This window comes from Mizuhopecten yessoensis, unplaced genomic scaffold, assembly GCF_002113885.1.
Source record: "Mizuhopecten yessoensis strain PY_sf001 unplaced genomic scaffold, ASM211388v2 scaffold5009, whole genome shotgun sequence".
NCBI lineage: Eukaryota > Metazoa > Mollusca > Bivalvia > Pectinida > Pectinidae > Mizuhopecten > Mizuhopecten yessoensis.
The window spans coordinates 79,744-102,783 of NW_018405834.1; the positions used below are offsets into that span (position 1 = coordinate 79,744).

The following is a 23,040-nucleotide window of genomic DNA, read 5'->3' on the forward strand; positions in this document are numbered from 1 at the left end:
ATAACTCCACAAATTATGGTCGGATAATGGCGGTTATCGAACTTGTCCGAGGTTTCATGGTAATTAACCTTGTTGTGAAGTTTGAAGTTAATCCGATAATAATTACTCGAGATATCGAGCGGACATCGTTCGCATGTCCGACCGCCCGACCGCCCGCTCACGTGATAACATAATACGTCCCCGTCTTCGACGGGCGTATAAAAACCAAAAAGAAATGTTTGTTTATTATAATCAAATGGAATAATTAATGAATCTGATAAGAACTCAAAATTTTGTTTCCAATGAATAATTCAGAAAGTGTTAGCAAAACTAATATCTAGATTGATTATACAGTAAAATGAGTTAAGTTTTTTTAATCAAGAGAGCCCACAATTGAATCCCAACAGTAATACAAGTGTTTTATGATAACTGAAATTATAATTATAATAAACATATAAATATCTATCTTTCTTTGATTCTGCTTCCTTGCTTTTGAAAAGAACGTAAATGCGGAATAACTAACATAGGAACTCTTCTTTGTTGGAGATACAGCATCAAGTGATGACTCTTTATGAAGTATGCAGATACGGGTAGTCAATAAAAATCATGTTATACTGCCATTTTTCCAGCATGATTTTTGTATCATTAAGGGCTTTAGTGATACAACGATGGATAATATCAAGGAATAGCTGAATACATATTAAATATACCAGCAGCGATGAGGCAGATGTCATCCTGGTGGTGGGGATGTGTAAGTGGCATACTTTGAGAATACAAAAACTTTTAAAGTCTTTGTATTGCATGCGATACATTTTTCTGTAAGCAATTTGCTTTGTAATTTGAACATCAGATGTGGTCATCTTGGACACATACACCTCTTCAACCTGGAGGAATGAGCAGCTCTACAGTTAGGTCAAGATCCTCCAAAATAAAATCATAGGAAACACTAATATTTCCAACATAAGTTGAAAATCTTTAATAGTCTTAAATAGCACATGAAGTGCAAAATGCAATATAACACGGGCATGTGCTTATTAATACTTAATGCAACAGATGTGTTAAAATAGGACTCAATAAATAATTCAAAACACTTTTAATACAGACAATTGATACCAGCAACTTATATATGATACATGTTAAGTTTTTGAATACCTTACATTTTTATTACAGAGTGACTGATAAATCAATGACAGTATGTTTGGACCCTTCCCAAACTCAGTCCTTTAATAATGAATGCCTGAAATTATTCCTGCTTGCAATTTATACAAATACTATACATACCTGCATATTTATATTATATATACCTGTACATTACAAGATATTTAAAAAAATATATAAGCATATGTTACTGCCTATTTTAATTAAACAATGGGATTAAGTTTAACAACTTATACAAAGCCCTTTCCCTAATATGTAAATTGTCCTTGTAGTGGTTTAAGATTTTAAATGTATGTTATGTAAGGATGGAAGATACTGTGAATTTATGTTACATAGCATCATGGACTTAGAAAACTTATCTAATTCTGTGATAGCATATATTATAGTGATGTCAAGAAAATATAACACTACACAATCTGTATTGTATTTTGATGTGCATTATGTTATCTTGCACATTTGTTTATCATGGTCATATGATGCTATTTACAGGGACTCAATCAAGTTTGAGATTGTGAAGAAATAAAACATTTGTCAACTCAGGGACAGTATCTATACATTCCTGGTCAACTTCAGTCATCTTTTAAGTTTATATTCATGCACAGGGATTTGTTACAAATGTTTAAAATACACATATATATACATGCTATACTGATATGGATCACAGCACATGTGTGCCGTCATATTTCGATTCACGCACATAAAAAACCCTAAAATACACATCTGCTATACACACACATGTGCTGTAGCCCATATCAGTATGACATATAAATATGTGTATTATTCACGTACGTACCGTTTCTAGAATCTTTATTAAGATTATCCGTGTTTTCAAACACGTTTCCAAGAGAGTAACATATCGGCTGTCATAAGGAAGCATCGATATAGCCTCCCTTTTTGTGTTTATTTTCTCCATTAAAATTTCACCTGTTGGGATTTTGCTTAACCGAAAATTCCCGATTTTTAACCGATTTTGTTTCGGGGCTGCTTGCATGCGCTCTGCAAAAATTCAAGATGGCGACAGCGAAGTGTTGATTCTTCTTTTGAGGCCACCACTGTTGTCATCAGACTGGTATCTCGCTGTAGCTCAGATTGAGGCCACCACTATTGTCATCAGACTGTTATCTCGCTGTAGCTCAGATTGAGGCCACATGACTGTTGTCATCAGGCTGTTATCTCGCTGTAGCTCAGATTGAGGTCACCACTGTTGTCATCAGACTGTTATCTCGCTGTAGCTAAGACTGAGGTCACCACTGTTGTCACCAGACTGTTATCTCGCTGTAGCTCAGATTGAGGCAACCACTGTTGTCATCAGACTGTTATCTCGCTGTAGCTCAGATTGAGGCCACCACTGTTGTCATCAGACTGTTATCTCGCTGTAGCTAAGATTGAGGCCACCACTGTTGTCATCAGACTATTATCTCGCTGTAGCTCAGATTGAGGCCACCACTGTTGTCACCAGGCTGTTATCTCGCTGTAGCTCAGATTGAGGTCACCACTGTTGTCACCAGACTGTTATCTCGCTGTAGCTCAGATTGAGGCCACCACTATTGTCATCAGACTATATTCACTGAACCATGGAGTAAACATAGTCCTGCTCCATATTCAAAACATTTCTTAATTAGCTGAACATTTTTCAATGCTTATACGCTGATTTATCCCCAGACAGATTATATTAAGCTTACATAGGGAAAGATGTAAATATAAAAGGGTTATAACAACTTCTTCAGTTTCAAAATTTCAGCAAAATAAACTCAGTAATAATTCATAATTAAACTATAGTAAAGTTTACCCCCTCCTCAGGGGGAAACTTGAGACCCCTGGGTCATGAAATTCACAATTTTGGTAAAGCACCTTAAGACCCTCCCATCTATCAAGAGAACCCGGTATTTGATTCTACCATATATGGGTCTTGAGAAGATTATTTTTGAAATTTCAGTCAATTCAACCCTTTCTTGCCCCACCTATCAGCCCCTGGGGGTCAGTCAGTGATGGTATGTGCATACCATCAAACTGCTATCCAATACTGATATTGTATGCTAACCAAGTTTGAATTAATTCCGATGGAAATTAAACAAATGTTGGTCCAAAATGAGATTTCCCTATATATAAAGTATAGTAAAGTTTACCCCCTCCTCAGAGGGAAACGTGAGATCCCAGGGTCATGAAATTCATAAGTATGGTAAAGCACCTTAAGACCCTTCCATCTATGAAGAGTATTTGATTCTACCATATATCGGTCTTGAGAAGAAGATTTTTGAAATTTCAGTCAATTTGACCCTTTTTGGCCCCACCCATCAGCCCCTGGGTGTCAGTCAGAGCTGATTTATGCATATCATCAAACTGCTACCCAATACTGATAATGCTAACCAAGTTTGAATTAATTCCAATGGAAATTAAACAAATGCTAGTCCAAAATGTGATTTCCCTATATAAACTATAGTAAAGTTTACCCCCTCCCCATACTACAAATATCATGAAACAAACAATAATTATATCATCTAGTCATAGGTTTCCGCGAATAATAGGTTTCCACACCACCATTTTATCAAGTGTATCTCGTTACTTCGTCACCTAGTACTTGACCTATACGAAGACATTTTAAAATCGACAAAAAATTACCAAAAGTTTGTTGGAAAATATAAAGGTTTGTCGAAAAACATAAAGGTTTGTCGGAAAACATAAAGGTTTGTCGGAAAACATAAGAATTTATAACTGGTTAAAGATCATGCAGAAAGGTCGACATTTTGTTAACACACTTTTTATCTTGCTCAAAACGAACCCATACCTGAAAAAAAGTGATAGACTTCATTCATGACACTGTTTGTAAATCTTGTTTTGCCATCCAATTTTCATCAATTTTAAATGGAACAAGAGGCCCATTTATGGGCCTGCATCACTCACCTTGTATTAATCTCACAATTGTAAAACTGTTAAACGATTAAAACACATTTGACCCCTATGACCTTGAGAGTCAAACATGGACATTAAGTTGAACAAACTTTATAGCCCTTCCTCACAGAATGCAACTTGCCAAATATCACCACCCTATACCTTTTGTTTATTGAGAAAATGACTTTTAAAGATTTATGCACTATGGACCGAATGTGACCATGAAAGTATGTCAAGGTCACTCACATCACCAAGCAATCACACTGTATGCTTTTGGTTATTGAGAAGAAGTTGTTTGAAGATTTTAAAACATTTGACCCCTGTCACCTTGTAAGTTGGTCAAGGTCATTCATTTGAACAGACTTGGCAGTCCTACATCCCAGCATGCTACAGGCCAAATATCATCAGTACCCTGATCTATTGGTTATTGAGAAGAAGTTGTTTAAAGTAAAAAGTTGACGCCGGAAGGACGAAGGACGCCGCACCATGCCATAAGCTCACTTGGCCCTTTGGGCTAGGTGAGCTAAAAAATGGCGCTGGAAGCCGACAGAGGATGGTCGACAGACGGAAGGAAGGACGGACGAGTTGATTCCAAGCAATTATTGACAAACTACTGAATCATTTGAGATACATTATATACATGCTTGCTAATGATGATGTTGATAAGTACCAAAAGACTGAATTACATCAGTTTATATCAGCCACACTATTAATGGGCCATGTATTATTTCACAGACAAAACTTTTTTCAGTTTTTTCAGCAAATTTGCAAAACAAACCCGAGCATGAAAATAGCTGGCTTCATGATAACTGTGTAAAAAGTCCCTTGTGTATACATAATCCATTCTACACAAAAACTCAACTCATGCATGTTCATACTATTTCCTCACGAGTATATCATGAATATTGATGAGCTCATCCTGTAGCTTCCCCATACACAAACACCTATACTATTGATGAAGTGTTTCTTTCTAAAGTCAAACCCTGTAGCTGCATGTCTTCCCTCATGCCTACATTGTAAATCTTAGTATTTTTGTGTCTAAATGCGAGAAAAATCTTACAGCTTTCATTTGTACCTATTGTAGGCAAAGTCAACACTGTAACAGCAAACAGTTATACCGAGATAATGTGACAGCAACTTTCTTGAAATCAATACCACAATCAATACCACAGCAATCAATACACAGCAATCAATACCACAGCAATCAATACAATCAATACCACAGCAATCAATACCACAGTAATACATATCACAGCAATCAATACCACACAGCAATCAATACCACAGCAATCAATACCACAATCAATACCAAAGCAATCAATACAATCAATACCACAGCAATCAATACACAGCAATCAATACCACAGCAATCAATACAATCAATACCACAGCAATCAATACCACAGTAATCAATACCACATCAATCAATACCACACAGCAATCAATACCACAGCAATCAATACCACAATCAATACCACAGCAATCAATACAATCAATACCACAGCAATCAATACCACACAGCAATCAATACCACAGCAATCAATACCACAGCAATCAATACTGTGTACCACAGCAACCAATACCACAGCAATCAATACCACAGCAATCACACAGCAATCAATACCACAATCAATACCACAGAAATCAATCGATGAGCAAACATGAATTAGAAATTCCTTCAAATTTTCCATCCCATTAAATGTGAGGTGTTTTTTTGCATGAGGCTAAAATCAGTAAGGCAGGAAGAGCCATACCTTGTGTTATAAAGAAAGATTAGCCTACCAGCATTTAATTCCTAAATAAGTTTTCATAGACCAGTCACTGACCAATCATGTAAGGTGTAACAACATGATGAGGTCATTATAACAGTGCCTGATCAATCATGTCAGGTGTTACAACATGATGAAGTCATTATAACAGTGCCTGACCAATCATGTCAGGTGTAACAACATGATGAGGTCATTATAACAGTGCCTGACCAATCATGTCAGGTGTTACAACATGATGAGGTCATTATAACAGTGCCTGACCAATCATGTCAGGTGTAACAACATGATGAGGTCATTATAACAGTGCCTGACCAATCATGTCAGGTGTTACAACATGATGAGGTCATTATAACAGTGCCTGACCAATCATGTCAGGTGTAACAACATGATGAGGTCATTATAACAGTGCCTGACCAATCATGTCAGGTGTTACAACATGATGAGGTCATTATAACAGTGCCTGACCAATCATGTCAGGTGTAACAACATGATGAGGTCATTATAACAGTGCCTGACCAATCATGTCAGGTGTTACAACATGATGAGGTCATTATAACAGTGCCTGACCAATCATGTCAGGTGTAACAACATGATGAGGTCATTATAACAGTGCCTGACCAATCATGTCAGGTGTTACAACATGATGAGGTCATTATAACAGTGCCTGACCAATCATGTCAGGTGTAACAACATGATGAGGTCATTATAACAGTGCCTGACCAATCATGTCAGGTGTTACAACATGATGAGGTCATTATAACAGTGCCTGACCAATCATGTCAGGTGTAACAACATGATGAGGTCATTATAACAGTGCCTGACCAATCATGTCAGGTGTTACAACATGATGAGGTCATTATAACAGTGCCTGACCAATCATGTCAGGTGTAACAACATGATGAGGTCATTATAACAGTGCCTGACCAATCATGTCAGGTGTTACAACATGATGAGGTCATTATAACAGTGCCTGACCAATCATGTCAGGTGTAACAACATGATGAGGTCATTATAACAGTGCCTGACCAATCATGTCAGGTGTTACAACATGATCAGGTCATTATAACAGTGCCTGACCAATCATGTCAGGTGTAACAACATGATGAGGTCATTATAACAGTGCCTGACCAATCATGTCAGGTGTTACAACATGATCAGGTCATTATAACAGTGTCTGACCAATCATGTCAGGTGTTACAACATGATGATGAGGTCATTATAACAGTGCCTGCATCATGACCAATCATGCCAGGTGTAACAACATGATCAGTAACAGATATTACTGTTGAAGAAGAAATGTGAAATTCTGAGAATCAAAAACAAGAACCTACACATTTGCTGTATGACTTGTCTCCCTTTGTATGTATAAGTAGATGTTTCATTTCAATTTGTATTGTAACATAAGGGGAGTAACTCTACACAAGCATCTGTGTACATGTATATAAAACAACTACAATACCAGATGTGTTATATTGAAGTTGTGTTATATACATGTACACATTTGTGTAGTATTGAAGTTGTTTTATATACATGTGCACATATGTGTTATATAATAATATATATATATATATATATATATATATAATAATATATATAATAATATATATTCTAAATCAGAAAAATGAACCTTACGGACAAATAAATATTATACAAGGAAAAATTCTTAACAACGAGTCTTTAGTACTTTCATCTCTTCTAGGAGATTGTTCAGACTGTTTATTTGAAATATTGACGTCATAAACTATGACGTCACATAATAGTTCACTATAGTGACGTCCGCCATATACGTACCGGCCGTAACGATATCACAGCAATATAAATATATTAATTATGGTCTTATGGCAAAGAGTACTATTTGTTTAGGATTTAAATATACTAGTAATACTATTACTTACAAAAAAAAAAATATAATAATAATAAAAAATAAGTAAAAAAAAAAAAAAAAACCACTACCTGTGTGGGGCGACCATTACATTACTGATCCGACACACTACCGATGTCACTACTTTACAAAGATAACTCTTCAATAGACAAAAATAAAAATGATAAAACACATTGATCGAAACTCGTGTAGTACTCTCTACCTTAAACGTAACATGAAATTAGAACATTATGAAATATTTATCAAACAGTACTGTTCAAGCGGGGTCTAAGAAGTCAGCTTCCTTAGCCTCACGTTTGATTACGTCTGCATTGTTCATTTGGTAAATAGGAAATATTTTAAATTTGTCATCAGCGCAAGCATGTTTGTGTTTATTAAATGGTAAAAATCTTAAGCTGTCTGTTCGTATTTGTTGTCTATGTACAGTCATCCTTGTTCGTAGTTCACCGCCCGTTTGACCGATATAAAATTCAGAACAATTGTTACAAATCATTGCGTAAATTACATTACTAGACTTACAATTCATATGCTTTTAACCTTAAAGCTAAAACCATTTTTGAACTTAACGTCACTTCCTTCTATAATTAGGTTACAAGTACCACAGCGAGGTGTATTACATTTTGATACACATGCATTAAGATGATTACTTCCAAACCTTGATCTAGTTAGAATACGTTTAAGTTTTTTTGGTTGTCTTTTGCTGTTTACGAGGGTTGAAAGTTGAAACAAATGGCATTAATTGTAGGCATATTATCTACAACACGAGTGCGGGCTGTAAAAGGTCCCTTTTCAATTGCCATACTTTTACCTTTTTCAACAATACTTTCAGGATATTCTTGAGATTTCAAAAATGTAGTAAGTTCATCAAGCCTTTTCTTCATTGTAATCTTATTACTCACTATAGTAACGATACGCGATGCTAAATTGAAAGGAATATTTACTTTAACGTGTTTAGAATGGTTTGAATAAAAATTCAAATAATTATGAGAATCTGTAGGTTTTGTATATAAATCAGTAGAAACAATATTGTCTATTAAAATGACAAGCACATCCAAAAATGGAAACGAAGACTCACTCACTTCAATAGTATAACGAATAGAAGGATTCAAAGAATTAAGACCACTAAATAACTCATCTACACACAAGTCGGCTGGCCATATGATGAAACAATCATCTAGAAAACGTAGAAAGTTTTTTTCAATAAATTCACGGAAGTCGCGACCATGCTTCGTTTCGATAACATTGTATAATGTTTCCTCTAGAAACCCTAATACCAGGGTTGCATATGTAGGGGCCACTTTGGTACCGTTTTTCTGATGATAAAATACATCATTGAAACAAAAAGCATTTCTTTCAAGTATAATATGCATAGATTCAATAATAAAATCATGGCTAAAACGTGAATCTATTTTATTTGGATGTTTCCTTAGCCAATACTTTATTGCTTCTAATCCCAGATTATGGGGATTATTTGTATATAAACTAACAATGTCAAAAGTAACTAATTTAGAACCAGGTTGAACATGCTTTGGAAGATGTTGAAGAAAATCAAAATCGTCCCTAATGTAACTTTTGACGGACTTACAAAGTGGTTTCAATAAAATATCCATAAAATGACTCAGACGTTGTGTGCTACTGTTGGGTCCACCGACAATAGGTCTAAATTTCAAATCTGAAGGATTTTCTACTTCAATATAAATAGAATTTTGCTCTGTTATTGCATTGCTTATAATTTCACTCTTGTGTATTTTTGGTAAACCATAGAACATACTCGTGTTGTGTGTAAACACTGTTAAATAGTCTCTTTCTTCATCTACCAACATGTTCTCACCTTGTTTTTTCAATAAGTTAGTAATCATTGCACAGGTTGAGACATCAGCATTGTTATTAATAACTTCATAAAATTCCTCATCAGAAAGCATGTCAGTAATATGTTAACAATAAAAATTGGTGTTCATAATTACAACTGCACCGCCTTTGTCCGCTTCTTTCATCACAATTGAATGGTCGTTTTGTAAACTTTTCATAGCTTGTGTCTGCTTAAAAGAAAGATTATTTTTGACATGTCGATTATTACTTTGTGAACTTTCAAGTGGGAATTTGTTTAAACTTTCTAAGACATCCTCTACCATTTTATCTTCGCTCTTAGGTGGTTTGGGAATTTGTTTAAACTTTCTAAGACATCCTCTAACATTTTATCTTCGCTCTTAGGTGGTTTGGGAATTTGTTTAAATATATAATAATTTGATTATAATAATAATAATCTTCATTTAATGTCGTGTACAATTGTCAACAACAAACATAAGCTCTGTAGAGCTTTTATTACGACGCCGCTAAGGGAACAAATGGTGTTTTCGTGGTGGAGGAAAACCCACGGGGGGAAACCTGTGCCATCGGAGGGATAACAACTAACCCTATCAGACATCACTCTCTTTTTTCCATGTATATAAAACAACTACAATATAACACATCTGTGTACATGTATATAAAACAACTACAATACACATATGTGTTATATTGTAGTTTTGTTATATACATGTACACATACGTGCTACAATGTAGTTGTTTTGCATACATGTACACATATATATACATGTGTTATATTGTAGTTGTTTTGTGTTATTATATATATATATTATTCCCCCATGAAAAAACAGTGCTGAATTTTTGCTGAACATTTTACTGAATTTTTGCTGAACTCTTTGGTGAACGAATGCTGAAAACCCACATAGGGCAGTTGCTGAAATATACCTGAATTTGGCCCAAATCCAGGCATTTTTCAGCAGAATTCAGCAAAATTCAGCAAATGTATTTCAGCAAAGTTCAGCAATATTTCAGCAAAGTTCAGGAACTATACCAGCAAATTTCAGGAATGTTTCAGCAAATTTCAGGAACAATTCAGAAATGTTTCAGCAAAGCCAACTGCTTTGCATAAGCAAACCTTAGCAAATCTTAAGGAGGCATGACATTACACAAAACCTGATGATCACTAGTTACATACATGTATGGTCAGTGAATAAAGTACATATTATATATAATTAGTGACTATATATATATATCTATATTTGTGTGATCATGTCTTGTACTAATTCCTGTAGGAACTCTATCTAAATCAGAGATTTATAACGAGATATCGTTATAAATCTCTGATTTAGATGGAGTTCCTACAGGAATTAGTCTTGTACATGTAGTTAGAGAGTGACAGTATTATTGTTCCATTATTGTACACGAATTTCATATTGAATACTTTTGAGATTGTTATAATTTATATGATTGTGTCATCTTATACGTATGCTATTTTAAATCATAATGTGAGATGTTGAAGTGTGTAATTACCAAGATTCGTATGCTGAAAGCTTACATAGTCCGATATGAACACCGAAATCTGCACTCTTATTGTTACGGGAATTCGGGTGTAAATGATCTCATATTGTTGTATTTCATCAAATTGTAACATGATATAAGTATTCCATTCAAATAAGACCGTAGTATTATGTTGTGAGTCTATGAATTAACGATATAAGTGATTAAATGCGAGGTGAAGACTGCATATTGAACCAATCAATGTGTATGAGCAGACGATAAGTCCACCGCTATGTGTAATCTGTATTTTTACGGGAAACACACGTTTATACTCAAAACAGTTGTTCAGCGTGTTGAGATAACATCATACCTGTCATGTGTATTCCATTTAATCATACTGTCTGAACTTTTATAGTCCATTAGAGTCGAAAGTTTGTCTCTGACATAGAGGTTCGTCTTCTACGGCAGCCATATGTTTGTTTATCTTTTCGGTAACACTCGGGAGTCATCCACATAGTATTTACTCGGATCTCTGTACATGTATTATATAACACAACTACAATATAACACATCTGTGTATTGTAGTTGTTTTATATACATGTACACAGATGTGTTATATTGTAGTTGTTTTATATACATGTATATACATAAGTGTTATATTGCAGTCCCTTACAGATATATTGAGTCTGGCCCACTATTGCTGCAATAGCGCCGCAATAGTGCGACGATATCGCCTCGTGTTCAGATTGTGTATCCAAATTAGGTTTCAGGCGATAATGCCTGAATGAATCCGGCGGGGACACGGTGATATCGCCATAGGCTAGGGTTCTGGTGATATTGTGACTCACCCACTCTGCATGTATTGGCAAGCAAGATTGGGATTCCCACAATCTGAAATATATGAAGGATTTTAAAGAATTTGCTATGTTTCTCCTATTGGGCCCCGCCACTTAAGCCCCGGGGAGCCAGACTCACGGTTTATACAAAATTGGTTCCCCTTCACCCAAGGATGATTCAGAATAAATATGGAACAAATCCTTTCATTCCTAGAGAGGAAGAAGGATTTTAAAGAATTTGCTATATTTCCCCTATTGGGCCCCGCCCTTCAGCCCCCTGGGGGGCCAGACCCACGGTTTACACAAAATTGGTTCCCCTTCCCCCAAGCATGCTTCTGACCAAATATGGACCAAATCCTTTCATTCCTACAGAAGGAGAAGGATTTTAAAGAATAATTTGCTATAATTCCCCTATTGGGCCCCGCCCCTCACCCCCCAGGGGGGCCAGACCCACGGTTTATACAAAATTTGTTCCCCTTCCCCCAAGGATGCTTTTGACCAAATATGGACCAAATCCTTTCATTCCTACAGACGAAGAAGGATTTTAAAGAATTTGCTATATATTTCCCCTATTGGGCACCGCCACTCAGCCCCCAGGGGGGCCAGACCCATCATTTATACAAAATTGAGTCCCCTTGGCCTAAGGATCCTCCAGACCAAACTTGGTCCAAATCCTTTCATTCCTACAGAATAAGAAGGATTTTAAAGAATTTGCTATGTTTCTCCTATTGGGCCCCGTCACTTAAGCCCCGGGGGGGCCAGACCCACGGTTTATACAAAATTGGTTCCCCTTCCCCCAAGGATGCTTCTGACCAAATATGGACCAAATCCTTTCATTCCTACAGAAGGAGAAGGATCTTAAAGAATTTGCTATATTTCCCCTATTAGGCCCCGCCCTTCAGCCCCCAGGGGGGCCAGACCCATCATTTATATAAAATTGAGTACCCTTGGCCTAAGGATGCTCCAGACCAAATTTAGTCCAAATATACTGGGCCTTTCAGGACAAGTAGCGTTTTAAAGGAAAAGTTGACGGACGGACGGACGGACGGACGACGGACGCTGCGCCATGGCATAAGCTCACTTGCCCTTCCGACAGGTGAGCTAAAAACTAAGTCCCTAGGGGTTCGGTCAGACCCCAGGGTCTATTCTAATAAGATGACTGCATTCGTCTCTTTATGCCCAGCATTTGTATACAAAGTTTTGGGCTGGGGATCTCAACTGTTTTAAAGTGATAACCCTTGAACTATGTCTCCAAGGGTGGGGCCATACCCTAGGGCCATCCTGGAAGCAAATGTGCATTCTTCTCTCTATACTCAGCAATTGTATATATATGGTTATACGGTGGGGATCTCAACTATTACCAAATAATAAACTTTTTTTTCTGCCCCAACCCTTAGCCCGGGGGTCAGCCCCATCATTTATACAATTTTGAATCCCTGTCGCCCATGAATGCTTTTGATAAAATAAATGATATCCAGTGCATAGTTCTACAGAAGAAGTCGTTTATAGCAATATAGCCAAATTGCCCCCTTTTTGCCTCGCCACTCAGCCCCTCAGCCCCCTGGGGGGTCAGCCAAACCATTTGTACAATTTTGAATGACCACCACCTAAGGATGCTTCCAGTCAAGTATGGTTGATATCAAGTGCATAGTTCTACAGAAGAAAACGCTTAAAGCAATATAGCCAAATAACCCTTTTTGATGGCCCCGCCCCTCAACCCCCTGGGGTCGTCAGCCCCACCATTTGTACAATTTTGAATCCCTGCCTCTCATGAATGCTTTTGATCAAATATGATTGATATACAGTGCATAGTTCTACAGCAGAAGTCGTGTATAGCAATATAGCCAAATTGCCCCCTTTTGGCCCCGCCCCTCAGCCCCCTGGGGGGTCAGCCCAACCATTTGTACAATTTTGAATCTCTACCACCTAGGGATGCTTCCAGTCAAATATGGTGGATATCCATCTCTTAGTTCCAGAGAAGAAGTTGCTTAAAGCAATATAGCCAAATTGTCCCCTTCGGACCAGGTGAGCTAATAAACAAGAGACCCAAGGGCCTTAATAGCTCACCTAGTATTTTATTTTTCAATTTAAAACCTGCTGAGTACCAAACAGGTTTATCAAAGGATTACAAAAAACAAAGTTGCAAGAAGAACTACATATAAATCTGTTTTGGTGGGAGAGACACCAAGAAAATGAGTTTCCATGTTATGTCCCAATTTTCCTCTATTTCCCATATTGGGCCTCACATGCACCTTTTTATACAAATTAAACAAATTAAGTTTTCCCCCTAAGCATGCTTCAGACACATCTGCCATTTATAAATATTCAATTCCCTTTGGCAAAAAAAGATTCTCTAGAACAAGTTAGGTTAAAATCCCTTCAACGGTACAGAAGGAGAAGGATCTTTAATGTTTTCCTATAATTTAACTAGTAGCATTTTAAAGGGAAAAGTTGACAAATGCCGAACGCCGGACACCGACGACGAACGACGGACGCTGCCCCATGGGATAAGCTCACTTGGCCCTTCGGGCCAGGTGAGCTAAAAACCAACTTCATCAATATTGATCAACAGTATTCTGTAATTATACTCAAACAGACGACAGTGCAAACCGGAAAATTGATCACAAAGGGTGGTCATGCATAAAAGAGTTCCACAGTTAAAATCGAAACCTAAGACAGCTTCACGGGTTCATGTTTTTACAGGAGCCAGTATGGCTTTGAAAGTCCACCGAGAGATTTAAGAACAAAACGATAATTACTGTTGATGACATCGAGTTGAGGAGGTGTCAGCTAGGTGTCACATTTTGCTTTAATGAATCAATGTGTTACACAATATAGTCTGTTTGTGTGTGTTTTCAATTACAGAATTAACTATGCGTAAGGTGGCAGTACCCAAATCGGATCATTACCCAAATCGGATCATTACCCAAATCGATCACTTTTTGCAAAAATACTTATAGATAAATAAATGTGTCAACAAATCAGTTAGGACAGTGATGTCGTCTTAGTTAGGTAACGCAAGTGTCTAGGGGATCGCGCATACTACGAAAGAGATATGGCAGGTTGCTATGCCTATTTCTCCAAAGCTATGTTACGCTAGTGCGCGCATCCAACCGTGCACTGTTATGACGCGTCCTCAAGTATTTTTATACAGGTAGCAATATCGGAATCCCGTGTCTAAGAATAGATTATTGTAAACAGACCACATATTTGGCATTTCGGCATTATTTGTTGGTGTTTAAGCACTTGATATAATTACTATTGCCAGTTGGAGGGTAAAACAACTCATAAATCTCATCAAAAATAGTGTCTTACCTACAAAGCGTAGCTGTACTGTACACGTGTACAGGGATTTGTTGACATGCTTCGATAGAAGTATGTCGCAGTAAATAGTAAAGAAAGTATTACTAACAAAACTGATAAATCAATAGGTATGTTATTAAAATGTAAACAAAATCTTCCATCTGAAGGAGGATTCGAACCTGCACCGTTTATTTTTTAGTTGCAAGTAAACTGCGTTACACATTCGGCTACATAGAACATATAGATATTGGCAATTACAAACTGATATGTATCCCGAGAAACACCGGTCGCAGGTTAGAGAAACTTGATCACCCCTGTTTTTCATTATTTTGAGCACTTTCCCAAAAGAGGACCACTTTTCCGTAATACGATTTGTTTTTGCATATTACATCACGGTCACAAAAAGTGTAATCAAAAGTTGGTCCTCGGAGGGGAAAGTGTTGAAAGTATTTTTTTTATGTCAGGGAAACCCCATCACTTTCATAGATATAGTGTATATGGCTATATTTGCAGTATCATATTAGCAATACCTAATTTCTCAGCAGTTAAACAATTCATATTCAATTGGTTTTGTATCTTTTATATGCATTTTTGCCACACGAAATATTTTACTCCTTACTTTTTTTTCCCGTTTTCATAAATGCCGACTTTGGGAAATACGGGCAGTTTTCCGCCATACCTCTTTGGTTAACGTGGCACTGTTCTTGCGATACTTACACCACCTATGACTATATATGGTCTTTCGGTCCGTATATGGTAGCTGATATCTCCCTATATGGATGTCATTCTATCACATTTCATTCATATGCAAATGTTTTGGCAGCGACCCCTAGCATTTTCATTCATACCGTAGTGACGCCATTTTGTGGTTCGCCAACTTATAGGCAGAGAAAGCAATCACTTCGATACTTTCTTAACTAGCTATATGTATGTGAAAAATACAACAATGCATGTATTTTGTGAGTATACAATTACTAAACAAGAGGCCCAGAGGACCTGTATCGCTCACCTGGATATGTTTAAAATAATTGGTATGACGTACAGATAGGGCACTCCATGGTAGGTGCTGTAAGTACATATTAAATTTCAGAAAGATCCATCCAGTACTTGAGATATAGCGATAACTAACTTCAAACAGAGCCCCACCCCTATGCCCCTAGGGGGTCATACCCACCATTATTACAAAATTGAGTCTGCTTGGCCACAGGATGATCTAGACTAAATAATGATAAAATCCTGTCATTCGTACAGAAGAAGGTATTTGAAGAAATTGCTATGTTTCCCATATTGGGCCCCGCCCTTCTGCCCCCAAGGGGCCACATTCACTGTTTATACAAAATTAAGTCCCTTTTGCCAAAGATCCTCCAGACCAAATTGGGAAGAAAGCCCTTCATCACTATGGTAGAAGAAGGATTTTAAAGGTTTACATCTATTTCCCCTATTGGACCCCGACCTTCTGCCCCCTTGAAGACCACACCCACTGCTTATACAAAATTGAGTCCCCTTAGCCCAATGATGCTCCAGACTACCTTAGGATAAAATCCCTTAATCCCTATGGTAGAAGAAGGATTTTAAAGGTTTTATCTCTATTTCCCCTATTTTGCCCCGCCCCTCAGGTCACAGGGGGGCCACATCCACCGTTTCTAAAAGATTGGTGACCCTTCACCCAATAATGCTCCACACCAAATATTGACCAAATCCTTTCATTCCCACAGAAGAAGAGGGATTTTAAAGAATAATTTGCTATGTTTCCCCTATTGGGCCCCACCCCATCAGGCCCATGGGGGCCAGAGTCACGGTTTATACCAAATTGGTTCCCCTTCACCCAAGGATGCTTCAGACCAAATATGGACCAAATCATTTCATTCCTACAGAATAAGAAGGGTATTTAATAATTTGCTATGTTTCCCCTATTGGGCCCCGCCCCTCAGCCCCCTAGGGGGCCAGACCAACAGTTTATACAAAATTGGTTCCCCTTCACCCAAGGATGCTTCAGACCAAATATGGAACAAACCCTTTCATTCCTATAAAAGAAGAAGGATTTTAAAGAATTCACTATATTTCCCCTTTTTGGCCCCGCCCCCAGCCCCTAGGGGGGCCAGACCCTCTATGCATACAAAATATCCCCTTCACCCAATGATGCTTCTGACCAACTTAAGTCAAAATATACTTGGCCGTTCAGGACAAGTAGCGTTTTAAAGGAAAAGTTGACGGACGGACGACGACTGACAATGCGGTATGGCATAAGCTTACCATGGTTCTTCGGACCAGGTGAGCTAAACATATTCTGATAGTAAACGATGTTCTGCTTCCTGAAATTGTGCTTCCCGCACTCTTCCCGGAAGCGGATGTTTTTTTCTGACCTACTTACTGTAGTGGTCCTACCTACTACAGTACACAGTTCCCTTCACAATGTTTGGGTCACAAACGTTTTGCTTTATATCACAACAATTACCACTGTAAATAAGCCTGAAATTATACCACTGACCACTTAAATATGACTAGTCTTTCCAGCAGAATTAAGAACCTCTCTCCAAAGGGTTATGTCCATTTCAGTATAGTCACAGAATAAATCGACAGGACCAATACATTAACACAGAAGAACTGTAAAGCTAACCATGCTTTAATAACTTTAGCTACTCGTCAAACAGCATGCAGCCGAGCTGGCGGGTTGTGGCCAAAGTCTGCAAAACCTTATCTCTCTCTTAGTAGAACATTGGACTAACCTGATCACCCGGATTTGCATGAAGTCTGTCTATTTGTAGGGTCGAACTTAGCAGATGTAATATTAGACTAACCAAATCAGTCAGATTTTATATGATTTTGTGCCGCTTTTGTAACACAAGTAAAAATTAAAAGAAGTACTAGCAGAGACATATATAGTGTAATGTAATGTAATATTGGATGCACAAAGATGGATCCATTACAGCGGAAATGAAGAAATACCTGATACCTCGATACCCACGAGCTGGAGTCCTTCAGGGTAACCCTAAACTGCACAAAAAGGAGCATCCTTTCAGAACCATTGTTAGTGGTATTGGGTCACCAACTGAGAGGCTTGCAGAGGTAGCGGAGTTTGAGCTTACAGAGTATGTGACTTCAACGCCGAGTTATCTCAAAGACACCACTGAATTTCTAAACAAATTGAAAGAAGTTCAACAGCCATTACCACCAGGCTCTCTGCTCTTTTGCTTTGATGTTCGAAAGCTATATCCTTCGGTCCCAAAGATGGAAGGGTTATTGGCCTGCAAAGAAGGACTTGACAGCCGGTCAGATAAAACATTTTCTACAGATACAGGGCTTGATATGATAAAAACAGTACTAGAGAATAATAACAGTTCTGAGACAAACAGTTCATACAGACGGACGGGGTTGCGATTGGGTCCAAACTTGGAAAGAATTTTGCATGTTCCTACATGCGGAAATGGGATGAGGAACTTAATCAGTCGGACCTCCTACCACTATTTTACAAGCGGTTCATAGATAACGGTATCGGTATATGGACGCATGGTGTTGACAAGCTGGAAGAGTTCGCTAATTTTGCAAACAACATCCACAGGAGCATCAAGAACGACCTGCGATACAGTGAGCGAGAGATAGAGTTCCTGGACACCAGTGTAAGAGTGGAGGACGGGATGCTTGTGACAGATATGTACAGGAAACCGACCGACAAACAACTGTATCTTCTCTATAGGTCTGCCCATCCACCACGGATGACGAGATCGATACCATATGGGTTGGGTATTCGATTAAATCTGTCAACAAGAAGACGACTTCATTAAAAACAGAAAAAAAAATCTTAAGTCGGTGTTAAGGAAAAGTGGATAACCGGGAAAGGTTATTGAGAGCCAACTTCAAAAGGTGGAGAAGATGAATAGAGAGGATCTCCTTCGATACCGGCACACTGTAATAAGGGTAAGATACAGAGGGTACCACTATAGTCACATATTCTAAGCAGCTGCCAGACATCAATGAAATTCTACGGAGACACATGAGATTACTGCACAAGTCAGAAAGAATGAAATCTGTCTTCAAGGACTTACCAATTATCAGCTACAGGAGAGACAAAAACATAGCAGACATATTGGTGCATGGAAAGTTGAAGCGCTGTTTCCGGATAACAAAGGATAAGTGTACGTCCGACTGTGATGTGTGTGATAGACTCATAGAAACAACTACTGATACATCTTACCAGTCTACATATAGGGCACTAGATGGGCAGTCCTGCCAAACCCGTAATGTTATATATTGTTTATCATGTTTGAAATGTGACATATCTGTATATGTGGGAGAGGCGGAGCGTACACTTAAGGAAATGATAAAGGAACATGTGGCGGATATCCGCCTGAATTGAGATAAACCGGTGGCACATCACTTTCTTGGAAGAGGTCATTCTATATCGGACTTGCGGGTGTGCGTACTGGAAAGGGTTAAGGAGGAATCCAAAGTAGCAAGGCTTGTGATTGAGGGATTTTGGATTAACAAACTCAACACTGCTTTCCCCAATGGTATCAATACCAAATGATGACGTCACAATTTGTGAGGTCATGATTTGATGACGTCATTGTGTGGTGTTGATGTCATGGTAACAGTGTTATAACGTCATCAACATCAACGTCATTGCTATTCAACATGTTTGTCAAGATGGATGTGACATAGAGGTCCGGTGACATTTAATCCCTGACGAAGGGCTAAGCCCGAAAGCTTGGAAATGAGTGACTTACAAGTTCATTAATATAAGTCTTTAGTAATACACATAATATTTGATAATATCCATGAATTGTTTACAGAAAGTGTACGGCAAAAGATGGAGTGCGATATTTTATCTGTCAAACATGTACATCACGAGATATTTTATCAGTACTAATGAAACATGATACGGTGTGTTTAAGACAGGGATTGAAAGACATGTTTGTTACAAACTTGTTACACATTTACAAATAAATAACGTTTCTGTGTACTGGTTGATGTTGTGAACATATATCTTTGCTATATTAAAGGAGTTTTTTGTACTAGAATGGAACCTACTTATTATGATGTCGCTTATTATAATTCTTTTCCTATGTACAGATTTTATCCTATAACTAAGCAAAACAATTTGTTTAGTATGATATGGCCAAAGGTTGGACCCCGCTTATAACAATATTTTTTTCTGCCGTGAATGGATTTTATAAGGTAAAAACTCAGGTAAGTTTTCCGTGTTTGACACGAGGATAATTGAACAACAGGTCGGGCTAACTGTAAATCGCCCGAGGTGATCAACCGGCAGCACAATTTACCCAAATTCACCCCAAAGTACCCTAAAAGACCCAAAAAACAAACAAAAAAACACACAAAAACATTAAAATATACATAGATATTTATATCTATGCTACCTGATATTATGTAACATAATTATGTTTCCCGTTAGTTGGAAAGTTATAGTGAGGCGAGTAATATTAACGATACATATTTGAGTTACTTCCCCTGCAAACAAGTTTACCGTTTGCCTATTCACAGAAGATCGATATTTGTTATATAAAATGGGTAGGCTATGTTTATTTTGTATTAGATCAGTACATTTACTCTAAAGAGGATACTGTTTGATGTGTTATATCCATACTTGTTTTTTTAAGGTTCTGATTATTTCAATCTATTTTGCGTTTGCAGAAAATTAGTTAACTACATTCTAATATTAACTGAATATTATTTCAGTGTCATCTGTGGTTTTTTGTGGTCTTATCTGGGTTTTGGGGTGTTTTTGGTAGCCCTACATTTCATTGTGTTACTGGCTAAATATCAGCACCCTAGGCCTCTTGGTTATTCAAAAAAAGTTGCTTAAAAGTTTTAACATATTTGACCCCTCTGACCTTGAAAATTGACGAAGGTCATTTATTTGAACAAACTTGGTAGCCCTTCATCCCAGCATGCTTCTGGCCAAATATCATCACCCTAGGCCTTTTGGTTAATGAAGAGAAGTTGTTTAAAGTAAAAAGTTGACGCCGGCGGACGACGGACGGACACCATGCCGTAAGCTCACGTGGCCTGTCGGGCCAGGTGAGCTAAAAACAGCTGGATTAAAACTGAAGATTTTATTATCTGCAATACATATTTAACATGTGATCATTAAATGGACTGCATGATTGCCAGACATCGTATAGATGCTGTGCATTTGTGCCCCAATATGGATTCAAAAGTGCATCATTTTATCACATATAATTTTTTGAGATACACGGGAATACATGATATTTCATCAAAAAATCAAAATTCTCCTTGATGGCGAAATCCCCTATAGTTGAGGCCATAGCTCCCTCACACATCCTCCCCACCTATTCACTTTCTTCATTGGTTGGTGCGTTTTGCAACAGTTCATGGGACCCCTTTATCGGTATCGAGCCTCGTATTGGTATGTCCTTGTAACACGTTTGACCGTAAAAAAGTAGCAATTCCGTTTCAAAAAGTTCGCATTACAAGAAGCGAGATCATGATTTTCTTTCTACCCTTTCAAAAGAGATTTTCTCTTAAGCTTGTTAAGTAATTTTACATTAGAGTTTTCCTCAACTTTTTTTTCATAGAATGCCCAGCCAACTAAACTGCTAAGATCATAATCATATTAGCTCAAAAATAAAAATATCAGGGGTGGCCGTATGTAGATTTTTTGTATCATTGATTCCAGTCAAAGCTAAAGTAGAAGATGGCCGGATTCTATCCCGGTTACCTGCCCGACCACGCGGGTTTTCTCCGGATACTCCAGCTTCCTCCCATATTAAGAATTAAATCCTCTGCGCGCTTCCGTCAGGGTACAAAAAGAATGATTAGGATAAGCTAGGGAAAAACTGTTTGGTAATTGTTATAGAAAAAAGTGCATTTTACATATTTGACGATAAGTCTAAGAAAATGTATAGAGATGTATTTAGTTGCAAAAAGAAAATTGAAAAAAAGAAAACATTGTAATACTTTGATGTAACTGAGATTGTCGTTATATCGATATGTAGTCTCAATTCACGTTCTATTTTTTGTAACTGTCAGGTTTGGCAGGTAATGATGCCAAATAAAATTGAACAGTTTCTGTCTGTAACTAGTTAGAAATCGTATGGAAAAGTAATACGTTGCTGAAAAAGGGCGTTGCACTTGGGTTGGTTAACTGGAAAAGTATTGTTGATGTTTGGCGTCCAAGAGCTACGCTCTTATAATCCAGTCACTCTGTAAAATAACAGGCCAATTAAGAAGGTCTAACCTGGAAGTTTCATATCAGCACACTTTTCCTCATGGCGGACACGCACTCTGATTCTTCTTTCACAGCTGGATTTCTGAATATGAAAATATGATACTGTATCATAATATAACACCTTAAGTGTATAAAATAGCAGGCCCATCAGCCTTAACAGTCGTATGACTCCAGTCACCAGATTCACAACAAACCATCATTCCAACTCCTGTTTATATAATATTACGACAATTATCCATGGACTTATTCCTCTTTATTAAATTAAAAGAAGTACATTGTCGGAGGCTTTTAACACATTACACTCCTATCTCCTAGAGTCAGCGAAGGCCATTTATTCCATCAAACTCCACATCACATAGGAGACAGTTAATTTAAGGCCACATATAATTATTCCCATCACATAGGAGACAGTTCATGGCCACATATAGTTATTCCCATCAAATAGAAGACGGTTCATGGCCACATATAGTTATGCCCATCACATAGAAGACAGTTCATGACCACATATAAGTATTCCCATCACATAGAAGACAGTTCATGGCCACATATAGTTATTCCCATCACATAGAAGACAGTTCATGACCACATATAAATATTCCCATCAAATAGAAGACAGTTCATGGCCACATATAAATATTCCCATCACATAGGAGACAGTTCATGGCCACATATAATTATTCCCATCACATAGAAGACAGTTCATGGCCACATATA

At 37.7% G+C, this 23,040-nt stretch overlaps 1 protein-coding gene across 1 annotated transcript in view; it reads right to left on the bottom strand.

Moving 5' to 3' along the window:
* The window catches only part of LOC110450161 (follistatin-like), a 127,056-nt gene that overhangs the window by 62,117 nt on the left and 41,899 nt on the right, over positions 1-23,040 (bottom strand). Inside the window, exon 4 of the mRNA XM_021497446.1 lies at positions 22,336-22,408. Within this exon, the coding sequence (XP_021353121.1) occupies positions 22,336-22,408 (73 nt within the window). The remainder of the gene's footprint in view (positions 1-22,335; positions 22,409-23,040) is intronic.